The 19,874-nt window shown below is 34.4% G+C and overlaps 2 protein-coding genes across 2 annotated transcripts in view; one reads left to right on the forward strand and one right to left on the reverse strand.

Moving 5' to 3' along the window:
• The window catches only part of LOC101888669 (2-oxoglutarate dehydrogenase-like, mitochondrial), a 41,048-nt gene extending 22,308 nt beyond the window's left edge, over nucleotides 1-18,740 (forward strand). Inside the window, exon 11 of the mRNA XM_020038755.2 lies at nucleotides 17,760-18,740. Within this exon, the coding sequence (XP_019894314.2) occupies nucleotides 17,760-18,039 (280 nt within the window). The 3' untranslated portion in view covers nucleotides 18,040-18,740. The remainder of the gene's footprint in view (nucleotides 1-17,759) is intronic.
• LOC101888844 (serine-rich adhesin for platelets) lies at nucleotides 1,613-7,597 on the reverse strand. The gene has a single exon (XM_011296489.3). The coding sequence runs from the start codon at nucleotides 7,586-7,588 to the stop codon at nucleotides 1,985-1,987; it is 5,604 nt and encodes a 1,867-aa protein (XP_011294791.2). The 5' UTR covers nucleotides 7,589-7,597; the 3' UTR covers nucleotides 1,613-1,984.
• Nucleotides 18,741-19,874: the final 1,134 nt, after the last annotated feature.

Genomic DNA, 19,874 nt, shown 5'->3' on the forward strand with positions numbered 1-19,874 from the left:
ATCCAAATATTTATTTTCAAGTTGATAGATTCGAAATTTAAGCTGTAATTTATTTATCTAAACCATAAAATTGCTTTTGGAAAACTGTTATAACTTAAACTTCAATCATTTTTTGGAATTTATATTAATTTCAAATATCTATAGTTTATTGAAACTGTTATGCTAAACATACAGTGTCGTTGTTATTAATCTTTAAGTTTTGATTTCAAATTAATTCATTAAGAAAACGAATTTTAATCACATTTTTGTGAAAAAAATGAAAACTGTTATACTTTATATAACTGTTTCAGAAATATGTTATGTTTTTTTTTTCATTCAGCAGAGGTCATTTTTATTTCAGATTAAAATATTTATTTTTACATTTTTATAACAGTTCATTGATTTGGGAATATTTCACTTCTTTACTCAAACTGTTTTATTATTTGTTGGGTTTTCAAACTATGTTAATTACGGCTGATATAAATAAAATCGGATATTATGTGTTTCATGGGATCACAACCTGTTTTATAACAGTTCATTTTTAAATAATTTCGATTATTCTCGTAACGATACTCTGTTATACAGCATTAATAAGCGAACGCGAACACACTTTTCCAAGTTTTTTTCATAAAAACTGAATGCAGACTTCAATTTTCACTACAAAACTGTAATAACGAGTCCTTTGATTTTCAAAAACTGTCCGAAAATGACGTGTTTTGTATGTTCGCATAATATATATCAACCGTTTTAAATTTAATTTAATTTGTTTATTGAATTAAAAACTGTTATACAACATTAAAAATTCAGTTCGATTCGATTTAGTTTTCAAAACTGTTATACTTGCTTTTAGATGTTTAAAATGTTTTAATTATTTTTTTTAATATTCGAATAAATATATACGAAAAATTTGTCGTTATGTTCACAAAACGTTTTATAACAGTTTTTTTTTCAAATACATGTGCATTTAACTGTTATTCAATATTGAACATTAAATACGAAACACTTTTCATTAATTTAAAGCTTTTTTAATTAATTGAAATTTTCTTTTATATCCACTTAAAACTGTTATACAGGATTTTGTAATAATGTTAAACTGTTATAATCAAGACATTTGTTGCTCTTTCTGCATAAACATTTCAATATCCGATTTTATTTTTCACTTTAAACTGTTATACTTTTAATTTGAAATCTGTCATAATGTTAAACTGTTATAAGTTTTCGAAATTATTTTTTCAATTTAACTCAAAACGTTTCTTGCTATTTGTGCATAAACATTTCAATATCCGATTTTATTTTTTACTTTAAACTGTTATACTTCTAGTATTAAATCTGTTATAAATTATTTAAGTTTCATGTAATTTATTTGTTTCTTTAGTTATTTATATTTATTGTTTTGTTTATCTTCTCTCAAACTGCAATATTTTATAAAGAACACAGTTTATCCAGGGGTTACTGATTTCATGAACTGTTATATTTAAGGACTTTTCTTTTTACAACATTTTCTTAAAGCATTTTTTTTTTTTTTTTGATCTGCACATTATTTTTTACGGTTATTATTGGTAAAATTTAAAAACAAATATTTTTAAATATTAGTTTTGAAAATATTTTTTTATTTATTTTTTTTAGAACTGTCCTTACTGGTCCTTTAAATTTTAAACTGTTCGAAAAATTGCTATATCTCATAACACGATCTTTTTTTGAATCGTGTTCGATTATTTATAATACAATATTGTTATAATTTCCCGATTATAACAGTTTTAGTTCAAATAAAACTGTCATATTCTCTTAAATTGCACTTCAATTATGAGTACCACTTAAAACCACAGCAAATAAAACCATTTTCATGATTCGGTTCATTTCACAAAGTCACATAAATTTTCAATTATGATTTTCCTTTTGGTTTTTTTCCACCCGTCCACGGAGCGGATTTTTATCATTTTTTGAGATTGATTCCTTTCACACACACTTGTCTGTTTGTTTGGTTGTCTTTCTCACTCTCTTACACTTACACCATATTCCATATACTATACGAACGCCTTCGAGCCCTTTCCGCCCGTTCCTCGTCCTCGGCCAATTGTTCATAGTCGATTTCCAAATATTCCTTGCCACCAAACTGGACCTTGCGACCGGTGTACTTTTTCAAATAGTTAATGTGCGACGAGACCTCAATGCCATCGATATCAATCAAATAGGATATGCTGGTGATTTTCTCCTTAACGCGTCCACGTCGCCAGCGTATTTGTGTGTTGCGGCGATAACGCTCTCCATACAGGACATCATCGCCAATGTTATATTCTTTCTTGTTAATGCACGATTTGAGGGGTTTCTTTTCCTCTTCGACCTTCTGGGCCTCTTCGGGCTCTGCTTCGTCCTCCTCATCATCGGTGACATAGGCAATGGGTTTTTCAAGGGTTTCTACTTCGGTATTAGTTGGCTCCTCATTGGAGACATTGTGGCCAAAGAAGGATGAATCGCTAATGGAAAGTTTGCGTTTTTGACGTTTTATGATAACCTTGTTCTTAACTTTACGAACTTTTTTCGGTTTGGCAGCACCTGCCCCCGAATCGGATTCCGAAACTTCTGTAGTCGAACCGGAACATTCTTCACTGGCACTGGTTACATCCTCGCCCGCCTGAGGACTGGTAATTTCAGTCTCAGATTTTTCGTCTGTTACGGAATCTACGGCAGGAACTGGAACAGGAACATCAACAGTGGTTGTGGGTTGGGTCTCCGTTATAGCAGCTTCACTGGCCTCTGCTTTTTTGGCCTTATCTATGGATGTCTGTCTTATGATTTTCTTAATAATAATTTTCTTTTTTAATTTTTCACCCGGTTCATGGGGTATTTCGGCAGTTTGAACCGGTGCCGGAGCTTGATTTAATTCTGGCATGTTTGTTTTAGAATTATCTACTGTCGCTTCTGTTTGATGATCGCCTTCCGAAAGTTGGTTGGTGGGGATTTGTGTTGCTGCAGCTGCTGCTTTCGGTGTGTCTTCTGTGGCGTCTTGTGTACGACTAATGGAAATTTGTGGAGAGCTGTTGATTTTTGTAGCAGCCTCCTCTGCACTAATTGGCGGCGTTGAGATAGCTTGTGTTGGTGGTGGTGGTGGTTCGGTTGTAACCGTTGACGTTGTCTGATCACCAGTAGTGGTAGTTGTTGATGATATTGATGGCAAACTTTGCTCTGGGGAGGTCGTTGTTGTTGCTTTTGCAATATCTACAGCATGAGAAGGTTCTACGCCTGTTGTTTTTGACACCAGTTGCTCTTCCAATTTTTCACTGGATGTCTCCAATTTTTTGGCCACTCCTTCAGTGCCTTGGTGCTTGGTCGCCTGCAGATTTGTCGTAGCTTTGACTATCACCGCTGACTCCTGCAGCAGATCATGCAAATCTGATCGCTGATCGTTTGCCTCACTGTTCCGATTTGAATTTTCGAGCAATGTAGCTCCGCCAGCATTGGCTAACATGCTGCTGTTGTTGTTGGCAACAGCATTATTCTCGAATTTGTTAGCCAATTCGAAATTCTTTGTAGTTGTAGTCGTTGTCTGTTGTAACCGTGCATTTGTCGCTTCGTTGGAGATACTTGAGTCCGCTATTGTTCGACTATTGCTGGGGATCGATGGTTTTTCGTCAATGGCTATCTGCTCATCGATCACTAATTGCGTTGATAAGATTTGATTCGCTGCTGGTGGCATTTCATCATTTGGCAATGTTACATCCTTGTTTTTCTTCTGATCAGCCTCAATGTGAAACGATTTATTGGATGTCACCGATACATTGTCAATCTTAGCGGTCTTATCACCCACCGATAATGGCGACGCTGATGAAGATGATGATGCTGTTGGGGTACCTGCTGCCAAATTAAGCGTTTCATTTGCTTGCGTTTGATTGTTGTCATCGTTCGATTTCTTAATTGCGGAACGTTTAACTTTAACAATTTTCGGTTTGGGCGTCACTTCCGCCACATTACCGGAAGTGTTTAGTTTACTGGTGATTAATTTCTTCTTGACAATAGCTTCTGAATCAGATGGACGCCTCTGTATGGCAGCTGGTGTTGCCAATTTTACGGCGGGTTCTATTTTTGAACCTTCTACAGCGGCCAAAGATGCTCGACGTGAAGTCGACGTGGGGGTTTTGGTTCTTGCAGGAAGTTTCTTTTTCTTTTTAAGGGATTGGTCATCGAAGGTGTCGGTTTGTTCATTTGATTTTTCTTGCTCTTTTGAAAGAGCAGTGTCGCTTTCTTTGAGGTTTCCAGGTGCCTTGTTGGTAATTTCAAGTTGTTCTGTTGTCTTGGAGGCTTCTAACATGTTGGACGCCACAATATTATCGGCCGATTTTAGAGACAGATCATTTGTCTTTTGAACTGCCAAAGTGGAACTTGTAACCAAAGTTGAGGCATTGCCATTAGGAGCGACAGACAATGGCTTTGTGGCCACTCCAGTTGCAACAACTGAAGGTGTCCCATTTGTCGAATCGGAAACAAGTTCCTTGGATTCCCTTACAATCTCATCTTCTGTAGGTACAGAGGTTTTGTCCTCTTCACTTTGTTTTTGGAGATTTTTGGGATCACTCAGAGAATTAACGTTTGATTCGGTATTATTAACGTTGGGCGCCATTGTTTCCTGTGATGATTTCCCACCATCTACAATTTTTGAAACGTTTTCGTCTGACTTATTTTCAGCTTTTTTTGAATTATCACTAACAAAAGTAGTCTTTGAAGATGATATACCATTTACGTTGGGCGCCATTGTTCCTTTTGATGATTTCCCACCATCCACAATTTTTAAAGGGCTTTCGCCCAAATTATTTTCAACTTTTTTTGAGTTGTCCCTAACAACAGATGTCGAAGAAGACTCATTTGTATCCTTTACGTTGGGCGCCATTGTTCCTTGCACTGTATCCACAATTTTTGAAGCACTTTCGCCTGACTTATTTTCAGATTGTTTGGATTTATCACTAATTTCCAATTTCGGTGATATTTCGTCGAGTTCTGAAGCATTCTCAGCTACTTTATTTTCCATTTGTTTCGAATTATCATTTAAAATTTTGGAATTCCGACGAACTTTTTCATTTGTTTTGTTTTTCTTTTCACTTGTTTTATTTTGTTTTGTTGTATTATCCGTAGACAATTCATCGGCTTTTTGTTTTGCTTTGGATTTTGGTGAGATTTTTGTTTCATTTTTGGGTTTTTTGTTTTGATTTTTCTTGGGGTGTTTTTCATTTTTCTCTTCGGCTTCAGTTTTCACTTCGGACTCGGGTTTAAGTTGCACTGACACACTTTCCTTATTGTTTGCGTTATTTGAATTTTCATTTTCAACTTTATTTAATTTTTCATTTTCAACTCTTAGAACATCCTTAGTCGAGCTGGGAGGGCTTGGCTCCAAAATTATTGAATTTTCATTTTTATTTATACCAGACTCAGACTCTTTAAGAGAGGTATCAGACTCTTTTTCCTTATTCTGAGGAGTCACAGTTTGATCTAAAATTGATTCCTGTCCCTTAGTGCATTCTTCTACAGCTCCTTTATTCAAATCGCTTCCAGGAGTTTTGTCCAGAACTTCATTTCTTGCTGTTGCATTTTCTGTTTCCTTGGATGAAATTTGCTCATCCCTTGGTGCCACCACTCCTCTATCAACTTCATCGGCACTCTTCTCATTCAAATTTGTCTTTTCAATTTTATCCACTTCATCTTTGCCCTCGACTTTATTCTCTCCCTCATCTTCATCTTCGGGGAAAATGCTACGTTTTCGTATTCTCTTTACAAATCTAAAATTGACGGGTTCAGCTTTAGCTTCCTCTGAAGATTCTGCAATTGGTTCAGTTACTTTGTTGGTTCTAGACACCAAGGAAGATGATCCCCTAGTTGGTGCTGGTTCTTCATTTTCTTCGGTACTGTATTGCTTCAGAACACCTTTGACTTCACTTAGTGACGCCGTTATGCGTGCCTTTAAGCGATTCAAACGTTCAATGGGATCTTCATCATCCTGTGAGTCTTGGGAACGTAAACGTCTCTGTTTACGCAACCGTGAACGATCTCCCGTTGTGGCATCCAATGAAAGACCTTGTGTCTGTGTTAAGGAAGGCACTGCGGCATCCAGGGTTGTCGAGGTGGTTCTTAATGACCCTAAAGAGGGAGTTAAATTTCTTTGGCTGGTATTTGAAATCGGCTGGGAATCGGGAATAAGGCGTTGCGAAATATCACTGCCATATCTTGAGTTGCTTAGAGAGCTGTCATTGCCATAACGTGAAGTAACATCATTGCCATGTCTTAGGGAGGTTGGTGTGATGTCATTTCCATATCTGCTGGGTAAGGAGCTCGGTTCATGGCCAGTTCTTGAGCTAAGATCATATTTTGATCCTGATAATGAGCTATCGTGGCCATAACGACTGGGTACTAAAGTTATATCATTGCCATATTTCAGTGAAGTTAAGGAGCTATTATCATTGCCATATCTGGAGCTATTATCATTGCCATATTTATTGGCCAATGAGGTGGTGGAGTCATATCTGGAGTTGCCGTATTTATTTGCTATTAAAGAAGTGGGAGTAGTGCGTCCCGAATAAGATTCAAGGGAAGGCTTGCTTGTGGAAGTACGATTTATTTCGTTGGTGTGTGATCTCGATGTGGGTGTGGACCTGCCAGATGCATTGCTATCTGTTGAAAGCCGTCGGGATGATGCAGCCGCAGCTGGAAGATGATTGTAATCACTTGTTGGTTTTGCTACTGCGCCCGATAGCGTTCTATTACGACCGTTCGCTTCATGTTTCCCAATGGAACGCGTGGCCGGAATCGAGGCCGCCGTATCGCTGGCACTTTTATGACTTTTCATGTCGTATTTCATTTCATCGAATTCCCGAGAATTCCGATGTACATTTGTTTGTAATTTTTGTTCTTCTTCTACTTCTTTTTCTTTTGCTAAACTAATTTCACTTTCTTTGAGCGTTTGCCGTATTCCGCCTATTTGATATTCATTAATTTCCGGATGAACGCCGTGGCATACTTTGCCATATTTCAATTCATCATCGAATTCAAGCACATCTGATTTTGGCAATAATATTTCACTACAATATGGAGTATTGTCGGGACGTGACGTAAGACCGCTTGGCACGCTACCGTTAAGGCTAGACGCTACGTTTGTGGCAGAAACGTTGAGCGGTGACGTTAGCGTTGGTGTTGTTGGAGAGTAGACTAATTGATTTTCACCAAGACCCGTTCCACTGTTATTATATATTTCACCGCCGTATCTTTCAACCGTTATGGTCAACGTATCGCGTACATCTGAGCATTCCACAATTTGGGCAACCTGCGGATTGCAGAGATCATCAAGATCACGTTCACGGTGGTTTCGTGCTCTAATTCTCTCGGTATTTCGAACACTTGTTGTTGTTGTTCTTGCTGGGGGTGTTGAGGCGCGTAATATGTTGGCTACTTCCTCATCAATATCGTCGCCATCATACTCATCATCGGCATCTTCCTCTAGCCCGGCGGCGGCGGTGGCGACAGCGGCATTAAATGTCGGCCGATGATTAACCAAAGAATTTCTAATATTCGCCAAGAGCAAATCATTCTCATTTTGTATATTAATAATAGCATCTGCTTCCATTTTCATTTGTGAGCTATTTTCAAAATTCTCCTTGCTCTCCTTAATGGTTACTGGGCTAATGGATGTGGTTCTGGGAGTATTCGCTCTCTTTGGCCTAAACGACGAAGCATGTTTTTCATTTTGGCAAATAAATATTTTGTCCAATTGTTTTTGTTGTGGTTCTGATGGATTTTTTTGCGTCATGGACCTCGTACCGTCGTTGTTTATCATAAACTTTGTGGTGTTTACATTTGTTCTGGTGTCGGTATTTAAAGAATTTATGGAAATTTTTTGTTTATTCCAATCATGGAAATGAATAAATCGCCCATGGTCGTTTGCCGTCATTGTTGAGCTGATCTCCGCCAGTTGAGGGAATTTCCTATAGAATTTGCGAATCAAACGTTCTTTGAAGGGGAATTTGGTGCTGGGATTCTCTTGTTTTGGAAGCTCTTCTTTCGGGTTACTTTGCAGGGATTTTAAAATTTTGTTTGATTCATAGAGCGCTTGAATTTCATGGGGTTTTAAATTTAACAAAATCTCCTGTTTGGTTCCCCTAGAGGGGAATATATACTTCCCCATTGTTGTAACGAGGGGAAATGGTTTCGCCATTTTAGGATCAGTATTTTCATTTTCGGTTTCCAAAATCAATTGCAATTCTAATGGGAATTTTCTGTGATAGACTCTTCTTCCAAGCCTTGTCAAAGGGAATTTCTTTTCTTTGATTATGTTTGAGGTTAGGTTGAATAAATTATTTAAAGAGAACGTAGATGTTTTAGATGGTGCTGGACTTTCTTGATAATCCTTCACATCAATGACGGATGTCATAGTCTCTGTTTCATTAAAATTTATTTGAGATTTTTCATTAATTTTCTTATTTAAGGTTAGGTTGAATAAATTATTTCCAGCATCTTGCAATGAGGATATGATTTTATTTTTATTAAAATATTGCAAAGTTTTGTTGAAATTTTCCTTAAAATAATAATATAAATAATAATATGGAAACTCCAAAGGATTTTGAAATTTCTTACAAGGAAATTGTTCTTCTTCCTTGAGGGGAATTTCAAGAATCTTAAGCTCCTCAATACTTTCCCCGGGAAATGTGTTTGTAACATTCTTTGTTGCAGATTTAAGCAAAGGAAATTTTGTTATTTTTAATTTGGGCGAGTCCTTTGGCATTTTGTGAAAGGATTTCAAAATTTCGGGAAGGTCCATGAGATCTTTCAACAATAATTCCTTCTTCATGCAATCGTGGGTTACAGAATTCTCTTGTACTTTTAAGGACAATGGAAATTTCAGTACATTAGGTTTTTGAGTTATGGGGAAATTACATTGTATATAACTTATGTTCGGTTTACTCTTGGATTTTTGAGTTAATCTCCGGTATGCATAATAGTTTTCCCCTATTTTGGGTAATTTTTCAAATTCCCCTTGATTTAATGGGAATCTTTTTCGACGTTGATTCATAAATAACTTTAAAGGAAAATGTGTCCTCTTCTCCTTAATCTCTTCATTTTCCTTTATTCTCAATACATCCATATGCTTTGCCTTCCATTTTCTGCCACCTTCCTTTAGGCACCACAATTTATTAAAATCATTAAAATCTTTCTTCTCAATGCCATGATCTCTTAAGGGAAATGTCAAACAACATTTCTCATTATGTTGATATCTCTGACAGGGAAATATTAATGCTGACGTTGTAGATATGCCAAATTGTTTTTGTCCACCAGGTGAGTCATCGATTGATTTCGATAATGCGATCGAATGTGGCGTTGCCGGCATTAAATTAACGTCACATTCAGCTGATGTCATAACGATGTCAATGTTGTCAATGACGTTTTCGCTCAAACATGTGGCAATTGGCATTTTTCCTTTTGCCAATGAAAGAGAATTTTTGGAGTTCTCTATGGGGGATTTTGGAGATTCAGGCACAGGGGTTTGGGAAGGGATTTCCTTTTTCAGTGATTGACCTATTTTTACAATTCAATTTTAAAATATTGATAAAGAAATTTTACAAAAATTTCTCTTGTTCCCAACTCTCTGATTTTCAAAGTGGCTCTCTCACTCTCACAATTAACTGTTAGCAGTATTTTATTTTTTCTATTAATAACAAAATGCTCTCTCTTTTTTTTCTTGTCGCGGCCCGTTTAAAATGTCTTAATAAGTATATTGCAAAAATATTTTCGTTTTTTTTTTCTTAGCTTGTTTCGTATTCACTATTTCAATTTGTTGTCTTCACATAATATTTGAATAACAATATTTAAATATTTTGAAAATATTTATTGTCGTCGGTTGTTTTTTTTTTTGTCGTTCATTTCCTTCGTTTATTGTTCCCGTATTCACTTATCCATCATCACAAAGGGAATTGGGTGCACATCACCGTCGTCAACATTAAAATTTTGTATTTCGTAGTTGGTCTCGCGTATTTCAATCATATCGTCCGCATAAAAAAATTACCACTGAATAGTTGCCGTTATTTATGTGAACAATTGCATTTCATTCCTTTCCTATTCTGCTTTAGGTAACTGAAATTCCTTTTGGTGTTGCTTTCCTCTTTGGCGAGATTTTATTTTTGATTTTTTTTTCGAATGCATTACCAATATAATTTAATTGCAAACAAATTTTCTTTATAGTTGTGTAAGTATATGTGTGTGTATGTTACATTATTGGCTGGGTGTAATACTGCGGTGTAATGGTTGATAGTGACAAAAATGCGATTGGTGGTATGAAAAGGATGGGAATAGATCGAAACTTGTTTTGTGAACTGCAAGAGATGTTTGTTTGAAGCGTATTGTTTTGGGTAGCCACAGGTAGTCGTAGAATATATTAAATATTGGAAATAAATGTGACTACTAAAAATAGAATTCTGAAATTTTGAATATCAAGTATGCATACTGCATAATAGATTTTCGAATTTTAAGGTTATAAAAATTTCTAAAATGGTACAAATCTCCTAAAAATGGTACAAATCTCCTAAATTGGACATACAAGGTGAGATGAAAAAAACTGCAACCAACTTCAGACTGCTCTTATTTCTAAGCCACTCGTCCGACAGCTGTTAAAATTACTGGTACAGTAGCCCCACGTCAAGGAAGTGGACGGCAGAAAATACAGCAACATCAGCAGAAATGATTCGAAAAGTAAAGAAGCGACTTGATCAAAACCCGCGCAGCAGTGGCCGAAAAATGGCTCGTGAGCTGAACATATCGCAATATTCCATTCGGAAAATATTGAAAAATGAGCTCGAGGTAAAGCCATTGAAATTCCAAAAAGTGCAAGAACTTACACCGGAACAGGAAGAAAATAGACTCAAAAGAGCTAAAGAGTTGCTTCGCTTAGACGGAAGTGGTAAACTGTCGAATTTGGTTTTCTCCGTCTCCGATGAGAAAACATTTGTAGTACAGCAGTTTGTAAACAAACAAAATGATCGTGTTTACTTGCCAAAGAGATCAGCTGTAAATGTGCACCTTCGGTTGGCCACCAGAACTCAAGGGCCGCCATAACAGCCGATGGTCGCTCTCCGCTCGTATAAGTCGACCGTGGCATCAGAATAAATGCCGAAAATTATCGTGAAAATATTCTGGAGGGTATTTTAAAGACTTGGGCACGCAAACATTTTGGCCGCAGACTTGGACATTCCAACAGGACTCAGCACCATCGCACTCAGCACACGCCACCCAAGAATGGTTACAAAATGAGGTTCCTCGCTTCATTTCCAGCGCACAATGGCCACCAAAATCTCAGGACACAAATCCGTTGGGCTATTGTGTCTAGAGTATTTTGGAAAGCAAGGTTGGCACTAAAAAATTCCAAAGTGTTGATCACCTCAAGCAAGCGCTTCGCCGGGAATGGGCAAAAATACCGCATAGCAACATTCGGGCAGCGTGTGACGGTTTCATTGGCCTTTTGAAGGCCATAATTCGTGCCAAAGGTGACCTGAAATCCTGAAATTTGGTATAGATGTCAATTTTGGTGTCTATATTTGTTCGAAAAGTACTAAGTGGTACTAGATTGGGTATTAGGAGAAGGATAGAGCCCAAATCTGATATTGAGGTCTCCGTTGGTAGCTGAGATTAAGATTTTGTGGTGGGTTTGGAAATCCGTTCTTCAGTTAGAAGAGATAGAACTGGAATCCTGAAGCATGATATGAATGTCACTGTTGGTCTCTGGAGCAGGTTTTTGATAATTGTACCAAATGGTACACAATTTTGGTAATGGCATAAATTACAGAGCTAAAATCCTTAAATTAGATTTGATCTTTACAAAAATATCTAAATGCTGCTAGATTTGGTATTGGGTGAAAGGATAGAGCTGAAATTCTGAAATTTGATACTAAGTTCACTGTTGGTGTCTAGTGTTTACACATGGAGAAGTTAAAATAGTTTTGCACAAAAAAAAAAATAGATGTGGGTCCATTGTGCAATGGCTTTACTAAAATCCTTCTCTGTAAATTTCAAAATGAAAGATTGTGAAGACTTTTTGATATAAAAGGTAAAGATTTACATTTAAACATTATTCTTTCCGGAAAAGAAAAAACTTTAACAATATATAAAACCTTTTAATAAAAAATTTAGTCAAACTGAACGAATTGTGAAGTGTTGAAACGAATCTCAACTTTTAAGTTGGATTTTTCGCTTATGAAGTAGCGAGCATTTGCTGGTCTGTTATATTATTCCTCACAAAATTTCTCAAATATCCCTCTTATTTATATTCGTTTCTAAACGATGAACGTGTCTAGTTTATTTTATTTTTATTTTTTTCTATACTCTAATTGCTATTGGTGATCCCCTCATACCACACATTTCATCTATTGTGTTTTATTTGCATCTTTTTTGTATTTCTTTTTCAATTTATATTTTTTTTTTTTATTTTTTGAATTTTGTCCCATTGACTTGATGTTCTTGCCAAAATTATTTTGTTTAATATAAAAAGGAACACTCACACACACACAAACATTAATACTTAAGAGGTGGATATCAACCATACATACATACATAAACTTAACAACCGTATAATGACAAAACAACCGGCAATACGACGACACTTTGCCCGTTGTATTGTTGTTGCTTTTTTCTCTGCTGATTGGTTGGTTGGTTGATGTCTCTTTGTTTAGATGCTAGCCGTTCGTTTATATTTTATTGTTTAAAAATTTCTTGGCATTCGCCGTTTATTTAATGTATGTAAACAACAATGTTGTTGTTTTTGTTGGGAATTTTGATTTTTATTTATTTTATTTTGTTAACAAATTTTGCACAAATATATGGGTGTGTGTGTGTTTGTGTCTGGCGCGAATGCTTGTTGAATTAATTAATAAAAATTTTCGCTATTTGTTTTTAGTTTTTTTCTTTTGACTTGGAAATATTCAATAAAACTTTTGATGACCATTGGAATTTTTTGCACAATGTGTGAGAAAATTGTTTTTAAAACATTTTTCTTTTGTATCAATCTTTTTTTGTATCTGCCTCGAATTCTTGTTGAGCATGTAATATTTCACAAAATTTAATTAAACTGTCCATTTTAATTTGTTCATATATCAAAGCGAGAAACATGATTTGTGGCCAATAATCAATTTTAGCCGATTTAGCGGTGTATGCGGCGTATGAGTAACATTTGGTTCAAAGAATTTGTAATAGTACTTATACGCCATCGTATCATCATTAACAACGACGATATTACAAAATGCATGAAGATTGGCAAATTGTTTGCAGAATATTTTAATGCCATCTATGGCCATAGCGTAAAAAGAAGTGATTCACACAGTTGTAAGGAAAATCCATTCTGCATCGGTTGTTATAGATTCAGCAAAATTTGATTTGTTGAAAGAAATTTGATTGAAACTCTGAAGAAAAATAAGTGAGAGAAAATTGTTCTGAGAAGAAAGTCAAAAGAAGACGATGAAATAGTGGATGAAGAGTTGATTTTTTAGAAATTTTGGATCTCGAAATCGGAAATATTTTAAAGGAACATTAGAGGTATAAAAAAATATTTTTAAAAAATCATCTGAAAAATCATCATATATATACTCCGTCGGCGAAAAGTCAAACTTTAAATTTTACATTCGTTCTAACAACTCGCATTAGGCCTCAAAATGCACAATTTATTCAGTTTGTTCAATTTTTTTAATCAAAACTATACAACGTACTAAGATTTTATATTTTCGGAAAAAATAATAGGAGAATGTTTACCTGTTACACCAAAAAGCCTTCAACATCTTTCATTTTGGAGTTTACCGATGTGGATATTAAAACACATTCCACAAAGGACCCACATCTAACTTTTCTGTGCAAAAATATTTCAACGTCTCCATGTGTAAACCATAGACATTGACAGTGACCTCAATTTGAAAATTGAGTATTTTAGCTCTATACCTTCACCTAATACAACCAATCCAAATCTAGTACCATTTTATACTTTTCGAAAAATTATAGCACACATTTCCAAACTACCTCCAGAGACTTCAATATCAAGTTTCGGGATTCCAACTTTATATATTCACTCAATACGAAATTTAGTAACATTTTGTACTTTTTGAACAATTATCTTACACACTTCCAAAACCACCTCCGTTTCTCAATTCCAGATACCAGTGGAGACCTCAATATCAAATTTGAGGATTCCTGGCCCATCTCTACACCCAATTCCAAATTTAGTACTACTTAGTACTTTTCGAACATGACATTTCAAAATGTCAGTTCTATTCCTTCAGCCAACACCAAATTTAGTACTATTTAGCACTTTCCGCACAATTATAGCACACATTTCCAGACACCAAATCCTAAGATTCTAGCCCTATCCCTTCACCGCATGACATTTTACCCAACCACATTTAGTACCACTTAGTACTTTTCGTACAAATTTAGAACGCATTTCCTTAACCATCGCCAGATATCAATTACAATATCAAATTTCGGGATTTCAGATCTATACCTTCATTCAATACCCAATTAAGTACCACTTAGTACTTTTCGTACATTTATAGTACGTATATCCAAAACCACCTCTTAATTCCAGACACTAACATAGACTTCAATATCAAATCGTGGATTCCAGCCCTATCCCTTTACCCAATACTAAATTTAGTTCGATTTGGTACTTTTCAAACAACTATAATACGCCAATATCCAAAACCACCTCCAAATCTCAACCTCAGATACTAAAATTTATCCAAATATAAAATTTCAGAATTGAATCTCCATTCCTTCAAGCAGGACCAAATATAGTACAATTCAGTACTTTTCGTACAATTGTAGTTCACATTTCCAAAACCATCTATTTATCACAAACCAAACACCAACATTAATTCCAATACAACATTTCAAAATTCCAGGTTGACCCTCAACCTAACTATTCCAAAATTTAGTACCATTTAGTACAGTTCGAACACTTAGTACAAATTGCCAAAAACACGCCCTCATTTATTTCCAACCTTGATTCTGATACCAAGTGTCAAGTTTTTAGCTCTCAATCGTTCACATAATAAAAAATGGTACAATTTTACAAGTTTGGTACCATTTTAGAATTTTTCGAAACCTTGAATTTTTCATAGAATCTTTGGTAGATCTATCCTGTACTCCTTCAGTGACTCAAAATTCTTAGGTTGGAAATACATAAAGCGCATATTTGGCTGCCTGAAGTCATCGGCTGGCTTCTTCGTAGATGAACAAAGGAGTTTTAGGTTGACCTAGTTCGATTTTGGCCCTAGGCTCCTTTGTTCATTTCCGAAGAAGCCAGCCGATGACTTAAGCCAGCCAAATAAGCGCTTTATGTATTCCCAGCTTTATTCCGTTTGTCCAATACAAGGTATTACATTTTTAGGTCCAGATAATTGCGACTCACAATAAAGTTATCTATAGAAAATATACATTACATTTTATGTGGTTGGCCAATCATCAGAGTCAATTTCAAGACGATTTTTGGGGATGATAGATATTATAATGAGTGAATTTTAGATATTATTTTTATGAATTGAGGAGTATTTTAGGAGATCGGCAAATGATGACACCATTATGTTTAAAAAACGAAACTTCTTTTATTAATATTTCTGTTTTAATTTTTCATTTTAAAAGTAAGTTCATATACAAGATCGTTATCTGTGTTAACTCCGTTAATTGACCAATCTCAATAAAATTTACTACAAAAAATGTTCAATTCATTGTTGTTTGTCAATTACCACGATTAAACTGGGTAAAGATTTGGTATATAAACGAGCTGCATGATCCAGTTGATACTGCTCAAATTAGTTAAGAAATTCCCACTTACTGTTTAATACATTGCACGCTATACGCAGAGTATAAATATCATTAAATGTGTCTTTAATTTATTTCAGTAGTTACATGAAATATTCAAAAAAAAAACAAAGATACATTTAAAAAACAATTAAATGTTCAATGAACTGATATAAATAAGATTTCAGAACAGATTTCATGTTCCATTTTTTTCAGTTGTGCTTGAATAATTGTGTGGTTGGTCAAGTTTCTTTCTCAATACTATTGGTATTGAATATACATACATATAGTGTATATCAACATACATATATTTATATGTATGTATACATTTTGGCATATTTTAATGCCAACAAATCACACCATATATTCATTTGTATATGTATTTGCGCGGACGACGGGTATAAATTAAAAATTAATACATATGGGCAATTTCACGCCATCGGTACTTGAGTAACAAAATTTATTTTATATGTATATATTTTTAGTAATGAGAATTATAAATAAAGATTAGTTAAAATAACTAATTAGAAACCGACTAAAAGTACGTTTACATACAAATATTTATAATCGTGATAAATGACCAATCGCAATAAATTTGACTATGGAAATATACGCTAATCTTATTATAATGCAAAATACTTAAGGTTAATGACTTCACAACACATGTATGTAAACGCGATGTAAGTCACAATAAATACTTGCCATTTCAAATCTTTGAAATAAGACTAAAAGAACGTTTACATTCAAAATTACCAAAAAATTTCACCATTTAAAAATACACTTCGAATTTATTGTAGTTGACTTCAAGAAACAGAATGTAAACGTTATAAATTGTTGAAAAGCGTATATTGTAGTTTCCTTTAAAAATCTTCTTAAATTTGAAAAAAAAGACATTTTAAATTTTTTGACCTATCAATGTTCCCAAGCGTTGATGCATCTAACTGTATTCTTCTACCATGGATTATTCTAAACACAATAATTATTTTCACATTTATAGTGCGTGCCATGGTAGAAGAATACAGGTAGTCGCTTCGACACAGCTGCTGGGACAGGACTGTCAAACCATTTTTAAAATTGAAAATGTTGAATGAAAAATTATTCAAATTTGTTACAATTGTTAAAAATGTATATCATAACAACCTCCAATTGGCGTCGTACAGGAAAACAAATAGAAATATAATTATTAAAAAAAAATATTTTTAAATTTTTGACATAACATCTACCTGTATTCTTCTACCATGGCGCGTGCTCAAACCAATCTTTAGAACAATCAATAGGTGCTGCCTTATTGTGATTACAACACAATAACAATCAGATAACAAAAAATAAACGAATGTTGAAATTTCGTCTGATTTTGAAAATATAAATCCGTGAATAGCCACATTGAATTATTCGTATTTTTATAAATTAAATTATTCGTATATTTTTATGGAGTGTATATTAAGTTCGTCATTTCGTTTGTAAATCTTCGAAATAATAATTTTAGACATAACAAAGTATATATATTCATAATCAGCGTACATAAACATTTTTATTGTGTAAAAATTTATAGCACATAAACACATATTTGAAATTTATAAAGAATTTTTATGATGGCTTTTCATCATATTTTCGTTTTCTTCATTTAATTTTGTGACGGTATTTGGCAAATTGGCGCATTTATTTGGCACATTTATTGGTTAAAAAACGTCCATTGGATGACGTTCTAAACCGCTTTCGTTTCGTTTCTTGGCAAAAAAAAAAAGAAGAGACATGAACAAGTTTTTTCTGCGAATCAAATGATTGAATTTTCAATTTGTAGAAACTTTTTTTCGAATAAGTGAAATGAAATGTAATGGCGCCCTTTTTTGCTTGCGAAATGTGTTAGAATTTTCAACTAATTAAATGTAGTTTTAGCTTGTTAATTATACAGAAATTGAAATGAATACTTATATTCGGATGTTGTTGCTGTTTGGTTTTTGATTGTTTATTTTTAGCTTGCAAATTCAGTATCATGGTCGTCCCACTGCCGCTGCACCATCGACGGGAAACAAGAAACAGCATGAACGTGAATTACATGATTTGTTGGTCAGCATATTCGGTGAATTAACCGAAGCCGAAAAGGAAGTACTGAAGAAAGAGGAAGAGGCACGAATGGCAAAGGCCAAGGCTGAAGCTGAGCAGAGAGCTAAAGTAGCAAAGGCGGCAAAGTCAGCTGAAAATCCCAAAAATGATAAAACGGATCCTAAGAAACCATCAAATGATGGGAAAAAATAAAACCTTTTGATTGATGAGAAAATTTTCATTTGTACCCAGACATTTTTTATTACATTATATTCAGGCATGTCACAGAAGTTTTACGAAATCGATTTATTTCACCTTTTCCAAATCGTTACGATTTGCTTTTGCTTCTTCAGCACTCGTACGTTTTGACTAATCCGGAAAAAAAATCATTTCACATTTTTGAAATAAAAATATGGTAACTCCATGAAAAAAAATGGTCGTAAACAAATTATTGACAATTTAAAAAGGAGTTTAAATTGTTTTTTATAATATAAACACCAAAAGTAAAAATGCCAGGGGCTTCAATACTTGCTGTAATGGATGAAGAAATAACTCAGCGGTCTACTGAAAAAATTCGTCGCCGGACATTGAGGAACGCATCAGATCCTTTATCTCACTCAAATGCAGAGTAAGGATCCACCAGCAATGAGTTATTTTCAAATTTATTTTAATAATAATTTATTTCTACAGATTTATAACTTATTATCGGCTAAATAAAGAAGCTTTTGTTTTAGTTTTGGAAAAAATTTCTCCCCACCTCAAACGTTCCAATATACCGGCTATTATCCAGCTTGCAACAACGCTTAGGTTTTTGGCTACGGGTGCATTTCAAGGAGTTATAGGTAGAGATGTGGAGCTAAGCCTTGGGAGAAGTACAGTTTCTACAATTATGTGGAGAGTTATTAATGCAATTGAAGCTGAAATTTGTCCACATTGGATCAAATTTAGAATGTCTTCCGAAGAAAAAAGAAAGTCGAAATTGTACTTTTTTGAAAATTATGAAATTCCAGGAATTGTAGGATGCATTGACGGAACTCACGTTAGAATGTCTCAAACCAAACAATTAATTGTTTTTTTTTTTTTGTTTTTCCCCTTTCTTGCTTTTTGGTCTGTCAGTTTTACATTTCTACACCTTCTTCTTCAACACATGGCAATAATTCAACAATACAAGTCTGCCGTTCATTTCTGCATATTTTTTTGCATTTTCATCATGGATTAGAAAAATAATAGATTTTTTGTAAAATAAATTCCAAAAACATGTTCATTCTAAGAGAATTTGGTTAATACAATATTTTCTGTTAAATGTATGTGTCTTCTGTTTATTTTTTACGTTAAAATCACCAAACATTTCAATTTCACCCTGCTTTTTGAAAGTGATATCAAAACGCAAAATTTTTGCGTTTTCCGTTTTTTAGAGAAGCTAAATCCGTTTTCGTTTTCACTCTTGAACGATTTTACATTCTGTGACATGCCTGATTGTCTAAAATTATATATGTTTGTAATAATATACCGATTTTTATTATTTCAAATTTTGTACACATAGCTAATGATGGAGATTGTTTTTTTTTAACTACCCTAGGGGAGAGGGATGTAAAAAATGTAATTAACCTCATTCAATTCCTTACATTCCACACTTTTATTTTCTGTTACTGGAATTCATTCTAAGTTTAGCGTATCCCAAAAATATAGCAGAAGGGAAAGCCATAGAAATAACCTTTACTTCACGAAGCTAATTCCTTTACTTCACGAAGCTAATTCCTGCCTGAAACTGAGCCTTTAAAAAAATAGTTAAATAAATATACGTACATTGATTTATTAATGTGTCGATACATGGCTGCTTGGCATTACAGCATGGAATATTATAAAGGGATGTCAGAGCCGATTTAATATTATTATTTTTTTCTATATAATTATTGTAACCTCTCATAAAACCTCCAATGGGGCGAAATTATCACAAAAAGGCTTAATGTAAACGAAGCTTAAAGGATCAAAATGTTATCATTCTTCAGTGAATAGCTGGTAAACTATAAACGCCGTTCGTTAGTCGC

This window comes from Musca domestica, unplaced genomic scaffold (assembly GCF_030504385.1).
Source record: "Musca domestica strain aabys unplaced genomic scaffold, Musca_domestica.polishedcontigs.V.1.1 45, whole genome shotgun sequence".
NCBI classification, from domain to species: domain Eukaryota; kingdom Metazoa; phylum Arthropoda; class Insecta; order Diptera; family Muscidae; genus Musca; species Musca domestica.

What these genes read in the sequence shown, in the direction of transcription:
- LOC101888844 (XM_011296489.3), bottom strand. Translation starts at nt 7,588, where the DNA reads ATGAAAATGGAAGCAGATGCTATTATTAATATACAAAATGAGAATGAT.